Source organism: Aotus nancymaae, unplaced genomic scaffold, assembly GCF_030222135.1.
Source record: "Aotus nancymaae isolate 86718 unplaced genomic scaffold, 86718_ANA_hifiasm-v0.15.2.pri h1tg000019l, whole genome shotgun sequence".
NCBI lineage: Eukaryota > Metazoa > Chordata > Mammalia > Primates > Aotidae > Aotus > Aotus nancymaae.
In genome coordinates, this window is record NW_026988431.1 from 12,567,787 (window position 1) to 12,592,190 (window position 24,404).

The 24,404-nt window shown below is 37.1% G+C and overlaps 1 protein-coding gene and 1 non-coding gene across 9 annotated transcripts in view; both read right to left on the reverse strand.

The window, feature by feature from the left end:
• The window catches only part of NAALADL2 (N-acetylated alpha-linked acidic dipeptidase like 2), a 1,216,540-nt gene that overhangs the window by 51,012 nt on the left and 1,141,124 nt on the right, over positions 1-24,404 (reverse strand). For all 8 annotated transcript variants that reach the window (XM_064378623.1, XM_064378621.1, XM_064378622.1 and 5 more), the window contains one exon: positions 12,539-12,632. In XM_064378623.1, the coding sequence (XP_064234693.1) occupies positions 12,539-12,632 (94 nt within the window). The remainder of the gene's footprint in view (positions 1-12,538; positions 12,633-24,404) is intronic.
• LOC135275973 (small nucleolar RNA U13) lies at positions 10,900-11,005 on the reverse strand. Its single transcript, XR_010343553.1, has one exon. It is a non-coding gene; the product is annotated as a small nucleolar RNA U13 (small nucleolar RNA).

A 24,404-nucleotide genomic window follows, 5' to 3' on the forward strand; every position in this document is an offset into this window, starting at 1 on the left:
TATAAATATTAAAAATCAAGCTTAATATAATATAGTAAAGACTGTCTACTGAAACTACCTTGATATTATTTGAGACAACTGAAATGTACTTACAAATTTCAAACAAAAACAGTTTGCATTTGTTCTTTTTCTCTTCATCCCAAAGTAAAATGCATGTGTTCAGTATGTATTTATTGAGTCCTATTTCATATATTATTTTGAAAGGATTGAGAAAGAAGCAAAGACCTAAGACTAAATCTGTAATCTTAATAAATTCCTGATCTAGTTAGAAATGTACACAATTCATCTAAACATACAGTAAGTGTCACATGAAATAAATGCTCATGAGGATGACTGAAGAGCTCATTGTGTATAAGAATGCTCTGATAAGTGTCCAGGGAAGAAGTAAACCTTGAGAGATAGATGTAAAACTGCCTAAAGTCAAGGACATCTTAAATGAGCTCTTGACAGTTCTGGGACATTATCTACATTGAAGCAGTTGAGGGGAGTGTTCCATTTTCAAACAACATTAATGTCTTTCCATCCACATCCCTCAGACCTCACTATTCTAGAGGATGAATCTACCTCTAACTCAAATCCTCCCATTTTTCTAGCTTATTATGGAAAGAATGGAGCTGGATATTATAAGAAGTATTCATATTAATTAAAGAGGAAGAAAGAAGGAAGGAGGGAGGGAGGCAGGGAAAGAAGAAGAGAGAAATGTTAGTCAGTAGATATCAAAATAGATACTGAGATCTAGGCAGGCCATTTCAGGAAAGGCTCTAAGATGTTCTGGAGAAAACAAACCCCTTCTACTCAAGGAATCTTCTGCCTTCTAGCCTATCATCATCCTGCAGCATCCTGCACTCGAGACAGTTCATGAGGCAGTGTGGTGTAGCAGATAGGTTGGGGGGCTTTGGAAACTGATAGACCTAGATTCAAGCCCCAATTCTACCACTAACTATACATCCAGTTAAGACACAAACTCCTTTGAGGCTCAATGTCTTAATCTCTAAATTGGACTTAGACCCCAGTTCAGCTCATAGAGCTAAAGGAAGTTAAAATATTTTAACAAATGTAAGAAACTTAACTTCTGGAGCTTCGTAGAATAGCCTCTAAAGTGACAAACTTCTTCCCAGAAATCTTCCTAAAACACCTTTCAAAAACAGGTTACAAGCTCAAAGTCATTTTATAATGGCTTATCCATGTAAAGCCTCTAAGACTTTTCTGGGTAAGGCCATTAACTACCGTAATGACTGTATTCACTGACTTTATGCATGCTGTAACCTGACGGGACCTGGGATCTGCACAAACTACATTTTACCTGAGGTATTAAACAACTTGATGCATGCTATAGATAAGTTTCTCTCCAAAACTCATGTTGAAAATTAATTGTCAGTGTAATGGCATTGGAAGGTGGAGACTTTGAGAGGCGATTAGGCCTTGAGGGCTCTCTTCTCATGGTGAGTTTAATGCCTTTAAAAAGTGGCTTTCAGGAGTGGGTAATCTCTCTTTGTTTTCCCCCATTCTGTCATGTAGGAAACAGTGTTCCTCTCCTCCAGAGGATATAGCCTTCTTATAAGCAGAAAGCTTACCAGGCACCAAACCTGCCAGCTCCTTGATATCAGACTTAAAACCTCCAGAATTGTGAGAAATAAATTTCTGTTTTTTATAAATTACCCAGTTTTGGGTATTCTGTTATAGCAGCACAAAATGAACTAAGACAATTAGTTTCAACTTAGTGTAAACTCCTGGGTATTAAGTTTTTTCTCCAACCTTCTGAAAAAATTTAGAGCTGTCTTTATTTATTTAGAGACGGGTCTGGCTTTGTCGCCTGGGCTGGAATACAGTGAAGCAATCACAGCTCACTGCTGGCTCGACCTCCTGAGCTCAAGAGATCCTTGTGCCTCAGCCTTCCAAGTATCTAGAGCCAAAGGTTTGCACAACCAGGTCCAGCTAATTTTTAAAGTTTTTTTTTTTTCAGAGATGGAGTCTTGCTCTTTTATCCAGATTCATCTTGAACTCCTAGCCTCAAGTGATCCTCCTGCCTCAGCCTCCTATAGTGCTGGGGTTACAGGCATGAGCCACCATGACCAGCCTATATATAACTTTCCTGTTCTAAAGAGTTATTTACTGTGTGCTATTGTGATCTGTTTGGAGTTTCATACCCCAACAAGTTTTAAATTTTAGTTTACTTCAATTTTTTGGTCGTTTTTTGTGGCTGTATTTTTAAAGGCACTCAATTTTATTTTAAATTAAAAGTGAAATGTACTGGTCATCCTCTAAAACAACATTTTTATATGAAACAAATGTAGGCTTTTTCTTTAGTAGCATTTCACAGAACCTATTATCGTATGGATGAGCTTACCACAGTTTTAAAGGTACTAACAATTGCACAATCATGGCTTAGACTTCACTGATTTATAGTGACAAGAAAAAGTATGATTTATGTTTTGCATAATACAGTGGTTAAAAGAAGAATAGAAGATTATTTGGGGGAAAATGTATGTTACTTAATGTCATCTTAAAAATACCTTGTGGTATCACTAAAGAAAAGAAATTGCCAATAAGATTTCAGCCAGGGGCAACAGCAGTCCTTTTTATCCTACATTTTCTATTCTTCATGGTGCCTTTTAAAGTATGAATCACAATGAATCATCTCAGCTGGTGATTTAAAGATGTTAAACAAACAACTCAGGTATAGAAAAAATGTGGAAGCGATTGCACTATTGATACTAAGGTAATCTAACATTGATTTTATAATGCATAAATAAAAAGATATTGTTTAAGTATGCAATATGCCAGAAAACAATGGATAATTATAGCTAAACTGAATAAAGCAGAAATTTTATTGCAAAGATACCAAAGTGATAGGTTTAGAAGGATTAGACTGGTTACTTTTAAAAAAAATAAGCAACTTATTTTTGCATTCTAAACATTATCCAATTATCCAGGTAACTAAGATGGATGCAAATCTAGCAAGATTTTCAATTCATTGCATGTAGTGAGTTCTCTAAATTGTCTGTCCATTTGATGTATAAATATAGCCACAGGCTCTTTTTGTGACCTATAGATAGATGTTGTCACTGTGTTGTATTTGTGACTACAAGATCTGGCTACTGGCTCCTTGGGAAATATGAGCAAAAATGTTCCTGCATGAATTAAATTCAGGTGGAGTTTCTTCTTTTCATTCTCCTGAGGCAGAAAGTTGAAATTGTATATTTAATATCACAGATGAGTCTAATTATTTCACCTGCACTGAAAAAGAAAGGAAGGCTTAAATAAAATTAACCAACATGGTGGCAAGGGTACTTTGTGTTCTGTTACAAGCCAAAATTAAAAGTATCTTTACACAAACAAAGAAACCAACAAACATTTTTAAAAGTGTGCCAGTGAGGAAACGCTCATAGAATAATGGATTATGGTACTATTCTGTCGTGGGCAGAGGGTTTTATCCTAAAACTATACCTCAGGGAAAAAAAGTTACCGTAAAATGGGCTATTACTATGATGGGAGAGTAGGAAAAATAAGTCACCCACAGATTTCAGTCAATGTAGTGTCACATATAAAATGTAGGTAACTCAGAAGAAAACTTCAAAGGAATTTGGATGAAGTGCTCACAGTGGAGAAGGAAATGATCACAATGAAAAACCATGTGGATAGCAAAAAAATGGGAGATAAAAGATAAATAAAAGAAAAAAGGGACAATGTGCTTAGGATAATAATTAAGTGACATTATGTGATAATGTCATAAAGAGAAATGATGTGAAAGAAAAACTAGCTTTGGAAGACAAACTCTGACAATGTGGAGAAAATCAGATTCTGCTAAAGAGCCAGCTGCCTCAAATACATTTTTGAAAGAAGTGTGAATTACCAATAAATGAAATGCAATCTTTAATATGGTTATATAGTCAGAGTCTATATAAAAATGTAATGGGGATTGAGACTAAATGTAATTTTAGGAATTTGCCCCCAAAGGATGGCCCACCTCTTATTAAATTTCCCTATTAATTTGAGCAAACAAGGTAAGATACTTTTCATCGAATGCTTTAGAGTTGAACTCCTTGTCAAATGAAAAAGGTAAGTTGCAGAAATGCCACCTCAGATCAAACCACTAGAAATCTAGCATGAAACAGAATTCCCATGTGAACAAAATCAGTCAGGATGCCTTGGACTTCTGAGGGAGGGCACGGGATTGAGGACCCACTATATCTATTGGCCAGTCTAGAGCTGGAATTGGTGTTAATTAAACCAAAATTGAAAACAGATGGGCTGAGAACTAGAATCATGCAATCAATACAGTGCATAACTTAATTTTGCTAGTTGGGAAACTCACTTTTTATTTTTCAGAAAGAAAAAACATATTAGATCTCAATCACTTGCAATGGTAAAACAGAACCAAGTGACACTTAAAAACTGAAACTACAAATCTAACAGGACACAGAACGCTTGCCATAGTGTGACCATCACCTTGAAATACTATCCTTTCTTCTAAAATGAAGTGACTGATGCTAATGAATTATCAGAGCTAATAGAAAAAAGAAAAAAGCCAGATCAAATTCTCATTGTCGGTTATTCAAAGAAAAGAAGGAAATGCTGCCAGCAACTATTTTACATTTGGTGAGATAATCAAGAGGTGGGGATAAGCCACACAGTTCAAAATTATGTTTCCTGCTGCGTCTGACTTGCACTAAATAAATGTGTACATAGCTAGATCAAATGAAAATTACTTTTACTGTATTTGGTCATATGCAGTATTTACAATAATGTCATTTAATAAATAATTAACATTCAGAAATCTGAAGAAAATAGCATATATTAAGCAAAAAACATCAGCATTACATAGTCATTAATTGTTTTAAAGTGCTGTTTTAAAAGTTAAGAAGTGGATAAGGTGAGAAACGCAAATTTAGTTAAGATGATTATGTTCTCACTCTTTAGTCTGCTCCAAGGTTCAAGGGTGTGGTTGTATTTTATTTGTTCTTGATACCTTCCTCTGCCCCTGCAAACTAGTACCGTAGTATTCTAAATCCATTTTTTGGCCATACAGTTAGCAACTGTAGATTGAAAATAAATTTGTGGAAAAAAATGGTTTCTTTAGTGATCACATGCAGACTTTTTCATTTTGTCATTATTCCCTAACCAATTCAGTATAACAACTTATTTACCTTGCATTAGATATTATAAGTGATCTAGAGATGACCTAAAGTGTGTTAGAGGATGTGTACAGGTTATATGCAAATACTACACCATTTCATATGAGGAACTTGAACATTCATGGATTTTGGTATTTGAGAGAGTTCCTGAAACCAATTCTCCATGGAAACCAACGGAAAACTGCACTCATTTTTTGTCACAAGTATTAATACATCTGAAGCATATCAGCTGTCTTATCCATCACTATTTACATTATATCTCCATATACCACAAATAAATATTCATTCTCCATTATGTGCTTGGCATTGACCAAATATTATGAGCCAAGGTCACTCAGTCAAAATGAGCTTTCAAGAACCATCCAATAAATCAACTCAAACAAATTATTCACTGGTAAATTATCCTTCTTTCTGGTGATTGTGAGAACAGTTGAGAATGGTCTGCTGCTACAGTTAACTAGTGTAATAAATAAACAAGATGGCCGGTTGTCAAGTGGTAAAAATTACACCGTTGAAAATGCAATTGGGTTTCAGAGACCTTCATACTTATACTGTTTGCAGTAAGGAGAAACAGTGTTTTATAGTTCAGACTTGAAGGTCACTTTTTTTTTTTTTTAAACTGTAATTGAGAATTTAAGAGTAATCACTGCAAACTGTCATAAAAATAAGAAAATAAATCAACAATTTAAGCTTGTATTAAGCAGTAAAATTATATGTTTCATTTAACACAGTACTGGAATTCTGTTTAGCTAATGAAATTACCTAGCATTGTAGCTAAAATTAAAACTGCAATATGTATTTAGGTGTTGATAAGTGGTTTCCATTACTCACACATTAGCACTTTACTGTATTTGATTTTTAGCTGGTAAAACTAAGAACAGATGCGTACAGTTTAGCAAGTATTTGAATAATCTTTGACCATGTGTTATTTTAAGTCACAATAAGTAAAATACAAAAACATATAGTTGAAAGGTGTCAAGTCATATTAATTCTATCAGTTACACACAGGACATGGTAAAATAATTTTTTTTTTTTTTGCCTATTTTGTTTGGTTACATTTTGTTTTGCTTTGCTTTGTTTTTTCTAATATGTGTACATATCAAGTCTGACCTCATCTTTCTGAGTGAAAGTGACAGAGAGACCCAAAGAATTTCACATCCAAAGAAAACTAACCACATACAACAATCAATAACTAAAGAAAAAGTTTCATTTTTGGCAGAAGTCTGATATAACTGTAAGAAACCAAAGTGCTCCTGGCTCGTCCATTTGAGCACCTTGGATTTTACGGACAGATTCATCTGTATATAGCAGCGTCTGCCTTGGAGTGAAAATCTCTGTAGAATCATTGCAGTTCCGTTTTGTTTTTTGTTTTGTTCCTCCTGTGATGACACACACTTAGATGTAACTATTATGGAAAGGGTTGTTAATTTCCCTGGCCTATTCTGAGAATATTTTCTTTTCCTTCTTGCTTTAATTAAAACTGAGTTCTCCCCTAAGGACATCAGTTGCATGTTAGCTCTCACAGGCAGCAGCGCTTTTTTCCCCTGTGCTTTTGTACCACCCACCCTAGAAGAACAATATGAAGTGTTTCTAGATCACCCCGTTCATTCTTCGAAGATTTTTATCTCTTGACTCATCATCACTCACTCTTATGCAACTCTTAATTCTTGGCAATTTCAGTATCTACATAGAGATACTCTCTTTTCCTTAGTTTCTTTGCTGCTAGCAACTACCTACCACACTCTCATGGTCCTACCCTGGCCTGGACACTGTCATTACCAAGGTCTGCACTCTTTCTGTGATCTCATTTTCATGAATCTAACTTGCCGACCGCTGCCTCATGCCTTGTCAGCTCATGTGTTGTCAATTCTTCGATCTCACCAAGACATAAAGTCTATCGGTCCTACCTCCTTTTCACTCTCCCTCATTCCCTTTGTAACCTCACTTTATTCCAACCCCAGTTACGATACTTCAGTCCTTCATAATGCATTCATTACATACATCCTTTATATACATCCAGTTTTCTTTATCCTACACAGTTCATTGTGCAGCTCTCAGAAAAGGTCTAGCCCTGGTTAAACCCAACTCTGCCTATTCTATGCCTGTGATGAGGCTCAGGACACCTTACCCTAAAATATGGCACCTTGGCATTTGAGGAAGCAAGAAAGCAAGACAGTGTCTCTGACCTTCTCCTGCCCCTTTTCCCTGAAGCAGGACATAAAAGAATTGTCTCTGCTGGGTGTAGTGGCTCACGCCTGTAATCCCAGCACTTTGGGAGGCTGAGGCAGGCGGAGCACGTAAGGAGTTTGAGACCAGCTTGACCAACAGGGTGAAACCCCATCTCTACTACAAATACAAAAATTAGCTGGGCCTGGTAGCACATGCCTGTAATTCCAGCTACTTGGAAGACCGAGGCAAGAGAACCACTTGAACCTGGGAGGCGGAGGTTGCAGTGAGCTGAGATTGCGCCACTGCACTCCAGCCTGGGCAACAAGAACGAAACTAGATCTCAAAAAATGAATTATCTGACCTTCTTCTGAAGTAGGACATAAAACTTTTATTCCAGAGACACCCTCCCTATACCTGGAGAAAAGAAACATCCTTGTCCTCAAAGACACAGAGACACTGAGAATAATCCAAACAGAGATCTTTCTAAATTCCCCCAACTTATTACAGTTAGACTATACCTTTTTGTCTTCTAATTGTACTTCGGAACTCTTAATCAAACTTACCATAAAAGTACACACATTTCCCTCTTTCTTTGGGTTTTCATTTCTGAAGCCTCCTGTGTCATGCAAAACTTATATAAATGTGTATGCCTTTTGATTGTGTGAAAGGAAAATAAATCTCGGGACCTCCAAGTCACTAAGCCAAAGAGAAATGTCAAGCTGGGAACTTTGTCAGGCAAACTTGCCTCCTATTCCATTACTATACAGTATAGCTACAAAGATTAAAAAAAGAAGCTGTAGACCTCCCTCACAAGGAAATTCCTTGTGGATAAAGGACAGACAGAAATCAGTTATCCCTCTGCTCACATGAGATAAGCACATATCTGATTGTTTCCTTTGCCCTACTTTTTCACTAAACCAGACTAAGGCATAAGTGACTATTCCTGTAAATTGCGTATTCAGTGAAAAGTGAATCAGAAACTCAAGAGATTTCATTTTTTTGTCCCTTATCTATCTATGACCTGGAAGTCCCCTCCCTGCTTCAAGCTGTCCCGCCTTCCTGTAACAAGCCAATGTACATCTTACATATATTAATTGATGTCTGAATCTGTGTCATGGATGCACCCTTAACATTGGCAAAATAAAATTTCTAAGTTGACTGAGATCTATCTCAGATATTTTGAGTTCACACTTGTTTTAATGTATCTTTTGTGATAGGTGTCTCAACCATTAACCTAGTGATAAGTGAGGAAAAGAATCTTTTCTCCCCTACATTTGCATCCCCCCTGAAGGTTGGAAAAAAACCAAAATTATGCTGAATTCTCCCATTTATAATATGTATCTCTTCTGGGCTCTTAATGCTGTCCCAAAAACTTACATTTCCATAGTTTTTCACTTTCTTGCCCTCCTAAAAAAACAACTATTTTCTGCTTTTCTAATCTAAAGAAACTTGACAAGGAATCCCAACACCAAATTTACCTATCTGCTGTGTGTTCTGCCTCCCTTCACATTTTCATGGATGGACTACTGTGTTTCTGCTTTGATCTGAGTGCTATGTCCCCCCAGAATTCATATGTTGAAATCTAACCCCTAAAGTGACAGTATTAGGAGGTGGGACCTTTTAGAATTGATTAGTTTGTGAGGCCAGAGCCCTAAAAAATTAAACCAGTGCCCTGTTAAGCACAAGACAGCTCCCGCAACACTTCTACTATGTGGAGTTATTGCAAAAAGATGGCAATCTTTGTGAAACTGCTGGTGTCTTGATCTTGGATATCTTAGCCTCCAAATTGTAAGAAATAAATTACTGTTGTTCATAAGCCACCCAGTCTATGGTATTTTGTTATAACTGCCTGAATGGTCTACTGCAGTTCCTAACTAATGCAAAGTCCTCAATCCTTGTGTTTCCCCTACTTAGGTAAATCAGTACAGTAATTCTCGGTTTACTCTCTTATGTGAGCAAATTTTACCTCTCCATTAGATCACTGTCATCAAAATAAAAACATGCTACACTTCCTTGACTCCATGCTTTTTACCACTTATACCACTGTTACAGGAAAGGGGTCCAGAACCAGACCCCAAGAGAGGGTTCTTGGATCTCATACAAGAAAGAATTCAGGTTGAGTCTGCAGTGCAAATCAAAAGCAAGTTTCTTAAGAAAGTAAAGTGGTGAAAGAACAGCTACTCCATAGACAGAGCAGGGCATTTCCTAAAGTAAGAGGAGGAACGTGTCCACTGTAGGTACAATGCTTGCTTATGCACAGGATAAAAAAGATCATGGGTAGATATGCTCTGCTATAAGTGTTTGTGACAAAGGATTAATTTCTTAATTAGTATATTTTGCAAGAATAAATATTGTTGTCTTTAAAACAAAATTAGGAATGCCTTTGTTCTCAAGATGTTGGTATATTAGAACACTCCCAAGTCTGGGTCTGTTGAGTAAACATTATCAATCTGTTCCCTTAACCATAAACACTGAGAGACTAGGAATGCCTAACTTTCTGGGAATGCAGCCCAGCAAGTCCCAGCCTCATTTTCCTAGCCCTCATTCAAGGTGGAGTCACTCTGGTTCCTATGCCTCTGACACCAACACATATCCCCAATTTATCACCTCATTTTCTTTCAGATGCCTTCTAATCCGGCTTTTGCTTATACTAATCCATTAAAATGGTTTTGTTAAGATCACCAATGACTTCCACATCGCTAAATCCAGTAGTCAATTCTCAGTCCTCCTTTTCTTTACCCATTAGCGGCATTTGACACAGTAGATTACTTCCTCTTCTTGGGAATATTTTACCCACTTGGCCTCTGGTTATAACATTCACCTGTTTTTCTATTATTGTTTGGCCACTCCTCGTTGATCTCCTTCTAGATTGTACCTTTTCTCCCAGCTACTAAAGGTAGGAGTGCCTCCGAAGTCTTAGACCTTTTCTGTCCCCTACATGCAATCCCCTAGTAATTTCATCTAGGATGAATCCAAAATTTATATTCTCAGGTCAGATATCTCCTCCGGACTCGAAATGCAACTGCTACGTTGTGCTATCACATTTATTTTGGAAATGCAAATTTGTATAAAAGTAATATGATGAAATTTAGTGATGGATATTAGTTTGAATATAATGGTAATTTCAGATTTGCTTTCATTTATGCCAATTTTGTTCCACTGTGGGAATGTATGTAGGTACATTTCTTAGGAGCAGGGATTTTAATTTTGGTTTATTTAATTTGCTGCTGTTTGTTTTTGTTTTGTTTGTTTGTTTGGGTAATGGAACTATGCCAGGCATACCATAGAGGCTCAATAAATATTTAATTTAAATATTTAATTTAAATGAATGAAAAAGTGGATTCAGGAGATGCTGTGAAGTCCATGGTGATTACATGCAAATTTTTATATACATGTAACTTTCTGTGGAGAAAAATCATAATTTTCTTCAGAGGTTGAAACAGGTCTTTAATCACCCACATAAACCAGATTAATAATATGATTCTAGTAATAACCCAAAAGATCATTTTTTGAGCATCATTCTTAGCCCGTGTTACTTAAATGTTCATATAGTAGTTATAATGATGAAATAATATGTTAATCTGTAGATTTGCTATGTCAGACAATTGTAATGTGCCAATGTGCTAACAAGATTTGAAGGAGGTACATCTCAAACATTAGCCTGAAAATCCAACCATCACAAATATGAACCACAAAAGAATCATATATATGAATTTTGAAGACTAAGCCCCATTGTTTAAAAATGGATTTTAGCATGTAAAATGACAGTATTGCTAACACTTTTGGCCTCAGAAAAGCCACTTATCATGTATAATTCTATTATATAATGTTAACATTTTGTAATATACTCTTTGGGGCTTCTTTTCATGCATAACAGTTACTGCTTTATAGATGAACAAGTATTGTAAGGTTGTTAACCTCCTTCTGTTTTCTGAAAGTTTAAAGTTTTATATGTAATACCAACAAATTTTTCTGAAGTATACAATATAAAAACTAAAGAAACAGCAAAATGGTTTACAGAACAAATAAAATTAATGTTTAAAAAGTATTTTCAGAAATGATATTTATTATGCACAAACTATTTAGACCTTTATTTATACCTGCTTTGATCTTATTTTGCAAAATGTCATATGCTTGGTTGCCCAGAGTGACTGCTACAGGTAGACACACTGACAACAGTGAGATGAAATCCTGACGTAGGTAGGAAAGAAGGAAACTACATAGAGACTAACTTAAATATACAAAAAGCAGGGCAATATGAGGCTATTTTGTATGGGAACCAATAGCTGTTCACAAGGTCGTAGTTTTACAGCCACTATAATAAAACCATAAGAAGTACTGAGGGGGAAAAATAGAGTAATCTCTATTTCAGACAATAAGAAGCAATCCAGGTAAAGAAAAAAAGGATTAAATTTTCAGCTATTGGAAATATTTGGCTTTTTAGAATGATCTATTTTCAAAGGATTACTGTTTCAGCTCTACAGTTAAAATATTGACTTTTTTATTGAGAAATAGTTGTCCACAAATGACTCATTGAAGATCTGTTAGGAAGATGTGTGACTCAAAGAGAAGGAGGGTAAAATCTTTAATCACAATACTGCTCTTTGTATTTGGTTAATGAAGACAAATTAGGAGCCTAATTGAAAGATTCGTATGTAGATAAAGGGAAAGTAAAGGTTATTATCAGGGTGGGGTCAGAATTCTGCAGAGAGCTATATATTCAAACATGAAGGAATTGAAATAGAAACTCAGAAATAATTGCCTGGTATCTTCCTTATCATCTTTGACCTAAGGTCTGAGCCAACATCTCAGTCAAACGGAGTGGGGCCTGTACCACATAGAAACCAACCCCAAAAGAGAAACTTCCAGGCCAGTCTTGTTTGAACTGATTGGCTGTTAGGTGCAATGTTAAAAAAAAAAAAATTGGATCATTGAACTATATTATTCTATATGGAACCTGAAAATAATAACAAAAACTTAGAATTATAAATGTCTCTGACAACATAGATGGGCCATCCTTTAAAATCTGGTATTCTGCTTTACGCTCACACATAAGTGCATCTAATTTTTGTTGACTAAAAGCTAAAATTCTTCCAGGTCCTTCCCAGGATCACCTTCTCCAGGAAGCACAGCACTGTCATAGCTAGTCAGATCATCGATGACTTCATTCCTTGTTGAAAATTAGTTGAACAATTTTTCATTGGTAAAATTACTATAATTCAAAGGAGAATTACCTTTAAGGTTGTTTTGAACTTCTAAAGCTATATCAAGTGCATTAAAGGGCAGAACAGGTTCGTTGGCAATTTGCAAAATCACTTCTCCTGAAAGCTGAAAGAAAAAAGAAAAAAGGAAATACTAACATTCAGTAATTAGGAGTTTTCATTTGTTTGTTTTTCATGATTTCAGATATTTTTATACATCTAGAGCAGCAAAAACACAAATAAAAATCTAGTTTTATAAAATCTCATTTTTCTTTTAAATCCTTAATTTTGTCTTTCTATAAAGAAAAAGACCTCAGTAACTTTTTCACATCTCAGAATAGTATGAAGAAATATATCATTCATTTTCTGAGCTGAAATATTAAGATATGGCTTCTCTCATTGAAAGAGTTGTAATATTTAGACTTTAAATAATTCCTTACAGTTTATAATATCACATGAACAAACAAACAGTAGAGAGGAACTACTGAAAATCGATGTCTGGTTATTGGACTAAGCAAAACTTCAGACAAAATTAATTGATTTATTTTATTTGATAACCTACGGGCCACATTTGGCAGTTTACTTTGAAAGTAAACAGGCTTCCAAGTTAACCTGTCTTGTGATTTATGGTAACATCCTGTCACTAAAGAAATTTTTCTCAGTTCCTCAAATTACATACTGATGAATACATAACCTAATGACATTGAAAAGGATGCTGATTTGTCTTTGAATCATGAAGTTTTGCTGATTTGTTTCAGAATCAGGAAGTTCTGCTGATTGTCCTGCATGTAGACATTTTAACCTATATGTTGATATCTGTAGCCAGTGATTGTAACCTCTGTATTATACCCTCCAGTAAAAAGAACAACTCTGATATGAGGAGTCTTCCTCCCTTCTTCTAGACTTTCTTAGGAAACCCTCCCAACTTGGAACAGACTCTGTGTTGGTGTGTCTTCATGGGTGGATCTTTACATTTGACTTCCAATAAACCTCTCTCAAAATCTTAAGTACTATTTTCCTTCATGTTTTTATTCCATTCCTAATCGCTTTTTAATTTTTACATTTTCTATAATCAAAACTAATAGTATTAATACATCTTTGAGATCAATGCTTAAAATAAATAAATAAAAATTTTAAAAGGCATCCCCAAAGCTTATATCTGCAATTTTCATATATACATAATTCCCCCATGACCCTACCACAAAACTGTCTGAATATTAACACATGCACTTCAGCTGAACTAGCATCTGCTTAATAGGCTGAACAAGTCATATGCATTCATACACATCTCAAAGGACCTTTGGGCTGGCAGCAAATGCCATTGTTATCTCTCTCTCACTCATAAGTGATATTTAATATTTTACCTGGGCTTAACAAATGTCTCTACATCTCTCATAATAACCCTGAAGGCAGCACACAGGAAAATGTGACTGTGTTGATATTATTAATGCAGTAAGAAATGTGGTTAGTGAATGAAAAACATTGTCTTGTGAAACTACACAGGGGAAATTAGCACACTAACTTGACACAGAATGCATAAAAGATATAACTTATAAGGAAATTATGATGTTTGTATCTAAATGTACATACTCAACAAGGTCCCAATTCTACTTAATATTTGATATGGGTTGGCTCTGTGTCCCCACCCAAATTTCATCTTGTAGCTCCCATAATTCCCATGTGTTATGGGAGGGACCCTGTAGGAGATGACTAAATCATGGGGGCATGTCTTTCCCATGCTGTTCTCGTGATAGTGAATGGATTTCATGAGATCTGATGGTGATTCCCTGCTCTCTTTTTTCCTGCTGCCATCCATGAAAGATGTGACTTGCTCCTCTTTGTCTTCTGCCATGATTGTGAGGCTTCCCCAGCCATGTGAAACTGTGAGTTCTCCATTAAACTTCTTTCCTTTGTAAATTGCATCTTGGGTATGTCTTTATCAGCAGCATGAAAACAGACTAATACAGTAAATTGGTACCAGGAGTGGGGCATTGCTGAAAAGATAGCTGAAAATGTGGAAGCAACTTTGGAACTGGGTAATAGGCAGAGGTTGGAACAGTTTGGAGGGTTCAGAAGAAGATAGGAAAATGTGGGAAAGTTGGCAACTCCCTAGAGATTTGTTGAATGACTTTGACCAAAATGCTGATGACTATAGACAAAATAAAATCCAGGGTGAGGTGGTCTCAGATAAAGATGAGGAACTTTTTGGGAACTGGAGCAAAGGTGACTTTTGTTATGTTTCAGCAAAGAGATTGGTGGCATTTTGCCCCATCCTTGAGATTTGTGGAACTCTGAATTGAGAGAGATGATTTAGGGAATGTGGTAAAGAAATTTTGAAGTCACAAAGCATTCAAGAGATGACTTGGGTGCTGATACAGGCATTCAGTTTTGAAAGGGAAACAGCATAAAAGTTTGGAAAGTTTGCAGCCAGACAATGTAACAGAAAAGAAAATCTCATTTTCTATGGAGAAATTGAAGCCAGCTGAAGAATTTTGCATAAGTAACAAAAAGCCAAATGTTAACCATCAAGACAATGGAGAAATGTTTCCAGGCCATGTCAGAGACCTTTGCAGCAGCCCCTCCCACCACAAGCCTGGTGGTTTTGGAGGAAAAAATGGTTTTGTGGGCCAGGCCCAGGGTCCCTCTGCTGTGTGCAGTCTGAGGACTTGGTGCACTGTGTCCCAGCTGCTCTGGTCTTGACTAAAAGAGGCCAAGGAATAACTCAGGCTGCTGCTTCAGAGAGTGGAAGCCCCAAGCTTTGGTAGCTTCCACATGGTAGGTTTGAGAACCTCTGCCTAGATTTCAGAAGATGTATGGAACCGCTTGTATGCCCAGGAAAAATTCTGTTGCAGGGGCGAGCCCATCCACTGCTATGGCAGTGTGGGAAAAGAAATGTGGGGTGACAGCCCCACACAGAGTTCCTATTGGGGCACCACCTAGTGGAGCTGTGAGAAGAGGATCACCATCCTCCAGACCCCAGAATCGTAGCTCCACTGACAGCTTGCACCCTGTGCCTGAAAACGCCGCAGATGCATAACACCAGCCTGTAAAAGCAGCCAGGAGCGGGGGTGGGGGGTCTATACCCTGCAAAGCCACATGAGCAGAGCTGCCAAAGGCCAAAGGCCATGGGAATCTACCTCCTGCATCAGTGTAACCAGGATGTGAGACATGGAGTCAAAAGACACCATTTTAAAAAGAGCTTTGAGATTTGACTGCCCTGCTGAATTTCAGACTTGCATGGGGCCTGTAGCCCCTGTGTTCTGGTCAATTTCTCCCATTTGGAATGGCTGTAGTTACTCAATGCCTGTACCCCCATTGTATCTGGGAAGTAACTAACTTGATTTTACGGGCTCATAGGTGGAAGGGACTTGCCTTGTCTCAGATGAGACTTTGGACTGTGGACTTTTGAGTTAATTCTGAAATGAGTTGAGACTTTGGAGAACTGTTGGGAAGGTACGATTGGTTTTGAGATGTGATGATATGAAATTTGGGAGGGGCCAGAGGTAAAATGATATGGTTTGGTTGTGTCCCCACCCAAATATCATCTAATAGCTCCCATAATTCCCACGTGCTGTGGGAAGGACCCGATAGGAGATGACTGAATAATGGGGTGTGGGTCTGTCCCATGCTGTTCTTGTGACAGTGAATGGGTCTCATGAGATCTGATGGTGTTTAAAATGGGTGTTTCCCTATACAAGCTTTCTTTTTTCCTGCCTCCATCCACGTAAAATGAGAGTTACTCCACCTTACCTTCTGCCACGATTGCGAGGCTTCCTCAGCCACATGGAACTGTAAGTTCTCCATTAAAACTCTTTGCTTTGTCAATTGCCCAGTCTTCAGCATCTTTATCAGCAGTGTGAAAACGGACTAATACAATATTTAAATGTTATATTTCCCAAATGTTTGCACAATGCAAGTCATAAAAAATTTAATCCAATTTGATCTTCTATATGTTTGGAAAAATGTATTTATTAGAAATAAAGAGGAGAAATGACCACTTTTTTATTTTAAGTTCTGAGATACAAGTGCAAGATGTACAGGTTTGTCACATAGGTAAATGTGCGCCATGGTGGTTTGCTGCACTGATCAACCCATCATCTAGGTATTAAGCCCCATGTGCATTAGCTATTTTTCCCAATGCTCTCCCTCCCCCCACCCTTACCCCCATCAACAGGCCACACTGTGTGTTGTTCCCCTCCGTGTGCCCATGTGTTCTCATTAAAGAATAAATAATAATCTTTTATTATTTATTCTTTATTTATTATATTATTAAAGAATAAAATAATCTTTTATTCCTTTGCGGTATTTTTCTCCCAAATGTAGCAACCAATGCCTAATGCATCTTTGCAGTCTTTTCCCCAATGTTGGGGTGCTGAAAAAGTATCTCACAAAATGAGACTTTCACATACCGAGCTAAAGAAAGAGCCTCAAGGTCTCTCAGCCCTTCCCTTGCTTGCCCTGCACCCTCCCAACACTTCTGTCTCTCTTAAACCACAAGATGAGGATGTTCTCTGAAGTTCTCTTATTTATCTAAAAACTGAAATTCCAAAGAGCAACACGATCATCTTTTATCCCGTCTTGGAAATCTCATTATTCGTCACCTAGGGAATCAACCACGTCTGGATGGACTTTTTCAAACAGATACTGTCGCCTCTCAGGATGATTCAAATACTAAAGAGAATCATTTACAAATTAATTTTGTCTCCCAGGTCTATTCATTATCCCTAATAATAATTTACTGTTCATGAGAAGAATGGTCTAAATTCCCCACATCTCTCTGCTTTACAAAAAAGGGTATATATATATGTTTCTATACTCAATATTGAGTTATTGGGTAATCCTTTTGCAATTCCCCTCATCATGCACATTAAATAAATATCTACGCCTTTTTCTCCTATCAGTCTGCTTGTTGTCAGTTGATTTTCAGCAAACCTTCAGAGAATGGAGGGGAAGCTTTCCCTTTGCCCCCTACACCAGCATAGTGAACACAAAAATCCTGAGAAACTGCCTACTCTGATCACGCTGTACTTCAGGAAAAGAACTGTCTGCAATAGAGTGATATAAGTTATCTTTCAGTTTTACCTCACTTCATCCAAATCATACAAGGAACAGCAAAATATAAAAATAAATTGTTAATAAAAAGAATTTTTAAAAGAAATTAAGAAGGATTATGGTTTATTTTATTTTTTTTTTTCAAATTTGAACTGTATAATAGAGACTCCAGAACACATCTGTTTTGTTTATACTTAGAATCTGGATACCACACATTACAAAATATTAAAATAAAAGAAAAAGAAGGAGGGAGAAAGGCGACTTCTCTGAGTGCTGCTGAAGAAAGCCGTTTTGTTTTGTTTTTTTAAGAGTAGCTTGGCAGCTTGAACACTGGTATATCTGGTATATAAGCCAACTACCTTGCTATTTCTTTCAAAGAAAATCTGGCAACAGAGATTGCAACGTCAGAAACATCTGGCCCATGATGGAATTCTTAGACTAAATTGGCTCTCTATGCAGCTTTGTAAGAAAGAGGAAGATTTTTATACCCCTTGCTTTGCCACACAAAGGGGTGAGCCATGCTGCATATTCTTACCCACTCTGATACTCAGCCTTCCTCAGGCATGCCAGAACAACTTTCCTGTACATTCATATAAGGCTTCATTCTTTTCAAAGTGCTTTACACATGCATATCTCATTTCACTATCGTGACAACCCTAAGAGACAGGTAGATGGGGAATTAATATTCTTTGTTAAAAACATTGGGAATCGGCCGGGCATGGTGGCTCAAGCCTGTAATCCCAGCACTTTGGGAGGCCAAGGTGGGTGGATCACGATGTCAAGAGATCGAGACCATCCTGGCCAACATGGTGAAACCCCGTCTCTACTAAAAAAAATACAAAAATTAGCCGGGCATGGTGGCATGCACCTGTGGTCCCAGCTACTCAGGAGGCTGAGGTGGAAGAATCGCTTGAACCCAGGAGGCAGAGGTTGCAGTGAGCCGAGATTGTGTCACTGCACTCCAGTCTGGTGACAAAGCAAGATCCGTCTCAAAAAAAAAAAAAAAAAAAAAATTGAGAATCAGCTTCATCGAGAACAGTTAACAGTAATGGCAAAGCTAAAATACCAAAAACTAAATTTTCTTGAGCACCTACTAGGTGTCATAGCTGTATGGAAGTTTTGAAACATCATTCTCTCTAATTCTCACAACAGTTCAGCAAGGCAGATATCACGTTCATATAAAAAAAGAAATTGAGGTCTCAGAGATTAGTTAACTTGTTCAAGTCACCTACTCAAGTGTAATCGATCTGAAGGCCTGTGCTACTTTTTTTCTATAACACGAGGTTTAAGTCAGGATCTAGAAACAAAAACTCAGTTGGTTATTTATGGAAAACTAAAGCTAGAATTTATGTTCTTTACTTCTTGCCACTGTCCTTTCCACTATACTACTGTGTTTCCTGGTGAAAAAAATACGAAAACCTTTGTTTCTTGTAATACTACTGGCCAATACCTGTAATATCTTATTTCCAATCCTGAACATCTATTATATTTACATACCTGTGGCACATAGCATAAGCAAATAACTATTCAACATCTGTAAAGTTACAATGCAATGACTTTACAAGCACACATCTGCCTCAAGATCCTGGGGTCATTCCTTTCCACTCTTCTCTGACTAAACTAGCCCTGAGCAGAAGATAAAGGAATAATAAATTAGAAATATCAAACTGTACAGAACTAAAAATATTTTTTAAAGATAAAAGGATCATTGCGTGGAAAACTGAGTTAACAATCACCACATTGCAAAGGCTTTTCTCTCTCACTAAATAATATTGATATTTCTAGAATTAGTGGTCTCACTGGTGTTAGGCAAGATCAGATTGTCAAAAGATAAAACCTATATATAGAACCTTATTCTAGATTTTAAGAATATAAATATCACCCTATGAGGCAACAAAGCAACAGATTATTTACAAAGTTTAAGGAAAAATTGCACACACACACACACACACACACACACACACACACACATATGTATGCATAACCCTGTATTAAGTTTTCTTAAAATACTCTTTTGAACTTTTAAATACAACTAAAATTACTTCAAGTCAAAGAAGTACTTTGACTTCATCACAAATCTTTCTATTACTCACCAGACTAATGTAGACAGAAAAAATTATTTACTAAACCATCAATATCGAAAGAGTAGGGTGCATTTTCTCCCCTTAATTATTGTAACTCATTACCCAGTATAGTGCCTGTATTTGCAATAAATGCTTTCAATGAATTTGTTATTTATTGAATAGACAATGCATTCAAACATATATAGGTTCACTAAAATAACACCAATGCCTCGGGTCTATCATGTAATTTCTCTTTAGCTACAGGCATGGTTGAGTATTGTGTAGTTTATATAATTTTATAAACCCAGATTAAAGTAATCATAGTTTATACCTTTCACTTAAGTTGTAAGCTAAACTATCATCATGGGATATTTTTACGTCCTCAGTTAAATTTAAAATGCAATAGAGAGCTACTATGAAAGTTGATGTTGTGAGGTAACAATAACACCTGTTTTATAAGGTAGCATTAAAAAAAAATGTGATATCACCGTGGGACTTGTTAAAAAAAAGAAAAAAAACTTCAGCTGAATTAAATTTAAAGGAGTTTAATTGTGCAATGAGTGATTTGTGAATCTGGCAGTCCTCAGAGTCACAACAGACTCAGGGACTGCAGGGATGCATCGTCGTCAGAACAAATGTATAGACAAAGAAAAGGGAAGTGACGAATAGAAATTGGAAGTGAAGTACAGAAACAGCTGTATTGGTTACAGGTTGGGGTTTGCCTTATTTGAACACAGTTCGAACTCTCAGCAGGGTATGAGTGGTTGCAGTAGGGCTGCTGGGATTGACAAAGACTCAGCTATTGGTACAGGTGCAGACTCCTAAGGTAGGTTTTCAATCTTGTCTACCTATTAGTTAGGTTACAGTTCATCTGCAATGACTCAAATATACAAGTACAGAGTCCTTCTCAGGCCGTTGTTCATTTGCTTTAACACATAGCATAAGACACCATGACAAATCCTGAACCATCCTAACTAGTAGCTATTGATCCTTTATTGTGTGATCGTTAGCATGCTATGGGGAAGAGAAAAGAGTTAAAGACAGTTGCTCTCCTCAGAACCTACTTTCCTGTTACAGATAAGTCATTCCACTTTTACACAATTGGAAAAAGAAGTTAACAGTATAAAATCAGTAAACATGAATATTTTATTTCCTAGAAAGCACCATTTTCTATTCCACTCTAAACATACCATGTAACGACACCATACGCATATATTTGGGGATCAGGAATCTAGATTGTAAAATGAGAAAGGTATTCTAGACTAGGGAAATAAAATCAGCAGAAATCTGGGGTAGAAGAAAGCCAACACTTTCTTTTTACTTTTAGAGTAAAACAGTACTTTTTAGAGAAACAAGAAATCAGTGTGACTGAAACGGAGTTCTCAGTTACTGGGAAGTAAGTTTGTGTGAGGGGTGTGGGACAAAGGGTCAGAAAACCCGAAAACTCACCCAAGGCATATGGCCATGATTCAGTGATCTGCAGGGAGTTTGCTCCACTCCTTTTAGCTTTGAGAGCAGAGGCATAACCTGATAAATCATGGCCTGGGAAGAGCCTTTACAACAGGATTTCATGGTGCATAGTGCCCTTCAGGCTGCTATGTTCATCCTGTAGTGACCCGACTCTGATTTATGTCACTTTATACTAGAAGCCCCCCCAATTTAACAACACATCCTGTGGATAACAAACCTTAGGGCAGCCAGCCGTGGGCAAGGGGAGTGGAGGGAGCTTCCTGAAGATGGGCAGAATGAGAAGCAGCCTCCAGTCCTCATGACCCCTTTCCAAAGCTGGGGTCCACACGGGAGAGGGATACTGTTTTCCTGACATACCAAACCTATTTTCCAATATTAGAAATTAAATGATGTTATGTAAAATCAGTGCACAAAATCCATGTATCTATAACATGACTAAAATAGAGCCTTAAGATTGTCATTGTCTTTCATCTGGAATACTCCACAAACTCCCTAATTGTTTTAAATGTCTGCCTCGAACACATTCTCCACATTGTAATCCGAGTTATGCAGTTACTTGATTGGAATATGTTTCTTCTGCCCTCCCAGAAAACAGACCTGTTTGTCACATTTCCTTTCTATTGCTTCCCTTGACCTATACCAAAATTTACCATATCTAATATTCAACTGTAATTTGACAAGTTTATGTATGAAAAATTACTTGAAAGTAAAAGTGTCTTAGAAAAGCAAGAACTTAGATAACCCCCATAACTGTCAAAAAGGAAGCTTCAGGTACAACCCACATCACAGAAACTAGTGAGGAAAATCTCAAATGCCACACCTGTGACTACCTCAGCCCCATTAAGAGCCTCTACGAGAGCCCCAAGTGAGTTGCATGTATAAGTGGAAATATCCCATCACCTGAAGATTGCTCTTGTTCTTGCCCATGGATGACTTGAGGGTTTCTTTCTGAAGAAAGATTTTGGTGGAATACTTAGGAGGGCTTGCCAAAGGCCTTGCTTCCACTGCTTACATTTGTGAAGGCCAATATTTGGAAGAGAAAGAGATAGGAAATTTATTCCGGAATCTCTAAGCCTTTAGGAATGAAATGGTTTAAGATCTTACTTTTCCTTCTTAAGTTCTCAAAGATATTAGAATGATTTTGATGGACTGAGGTAGTCTCAAAGGAGGACTACCTTAGCTGGTACCTTATCTTTTATCAAAGGATTTCCAAAGTCACTGAAGAATTCTGATAGTGCAACTGGCTTGAAGGAGAAGAGTTTTAATCCGGGGAAATATTTGGGATATATAGTTCCCCAAACTCATGGCCATTATTAGGAGCTCCTGTGACTTATCCTGTTTGGTCCATGGGCCTGCCACAAAGAAAGTATGTGTGAACATAAAGACCTTTGTTAGCGAACAGTGTTAAACTTGAAAACAGCAGTGTGGATGGTGGCTGGCCGTAGCTGTGAATACCTCTGGAGGAGAGAGAGCTCTTTTCTCTTAGCACTCTGAGAAACTGCTGTTTCAGTCACCACGATGCCTCCAACAATTGCCAAGAGCTGAACCAGGATATTGAGACACTGGGTTGGGAGCCTGGCACATGCCTTCCCTGCAGTTTCTGGAGCTAACAGACCATGCTAAGGCTCTCAGGAGCACTTGGACATGATGGAAAATCGATGGTAAATGAAGCAAAGAAGGAAGACATAAACAGGGTATGTCTCCACCGAAATTTGATTATGAAAGAGATAGGCTCTTAACTTGGCCCTAAACTGCTAACGATACTTTTTTTTGCAAATCTGTACTAATACCTGCCAACACCAGGGCATTGAAGAAGAAGACAGCTCATGATGTCAAGAAACCAATGGCTAGGAATATAAACTCCCTGATTCAAATCCTCCTTTCCAGCTTCTGCTCCTGCTGAAAGCCCCATTTATCTCTCGTTTCTCAGCCTAAACTCTAATCACACCATCTCCAGTTTACCAGGAGTCCTAATTTGGGTACCCCCTCAAAACAACAACTTAAGATGAAATTTGAGCACAAGTAGTTCATTGAGAGGTGAGGACAGTAGGATGGGAAGGAGAGACAAGGAAGACAAGACAGCCAATAGGAGGCACTTTATCAAGTCAGCTCTCACTGTGGATGACTGAAGCTTAACCTTGATGGAGAAAACCTGACAGCCAGCAAAAACCAGGTGCCTCAGGATTTTCCCATTCAAGGGGAAGGGAGCAGTGTATTGATTCCCTAGCTCCGAATAGGGCATTGCTCCATGGAGGTGTTACATTTTAATCTCTGAACTGTCCTGTTCACTGGCAGCTTTCCAGGGCTGAAGAAAGCCCCAGGCAAAGATAACGTTTAGTATTTGCAAATCTATTACTGAAATAGAATGTCTACTTTTTATTCCCATGCCACAGAAAAGAAACTCATGAATTTTTTTTTTTTTCAAATGTAAGATAGATCTTCTCTTTTGGTGACTATCATCAACTATCTGTTATTAAATTGTAGTACAGAAAATATATTTACACATGAACTTGGAAATAACAAATTAGCTTTCTGGCATTTTGATGTAGTCATATTCTGACTTTGTAACACAGCTGTATTTTCTGCTACTCATATTGTTTCTAGAGAGGGACCAAGGTATGTCAATATTTCTTAGTGTTCTGGAAAAAGAAACTTGAAGATACTAACTTTACTTTTTTACTGTGTTTCATAGTAATTTGCATTTGCTGATTGACAAATTAAGTATCTTCATTATATTTCATTAATAAGTATCTTTAACATATCATTAATAATAATAACAGCAGCTAACATTTGTTGCACTCTTGCCATATGCCAGGCATGATTCTAAATTCTTTATATAAATTAATTCGTTGAATCCTTACAATAGCCTTATTCTATTTTGCACGAGAAAACAGAAGCATTGCTCAGTTAATTAAATTTCCCAAGGCCACTTAGCTAATACATGGTAATTTTGAGATTTGAGCTCAAGCATTCTGGCTGCAGATCTGGACTCTTAATTGTTACCCTAATTAGCACCTTTGAAATTTTTTTCCAATCCCTTTTCTAATTTTAACAAATCAGGAATACCAGTGGACAATATTTACCAAATGTGAACATGATTCTAAGGAATAATCAAAGGCTGATTACACCTATTTAAAATAAAGACCCGAGCAAGTGATCCTACCAGGATTACAACTTTTGATACATTGCAATGCTATTTTTCATGTCTGTAAATCCTGCTTTTCTGAGCCTAGAGAAAGGGAAGTAGAAATTTATGAAGCAAAACAATTCTCTAGGATACCTTAAGTGAACATTTTCCTCATTTGTCTTACAAT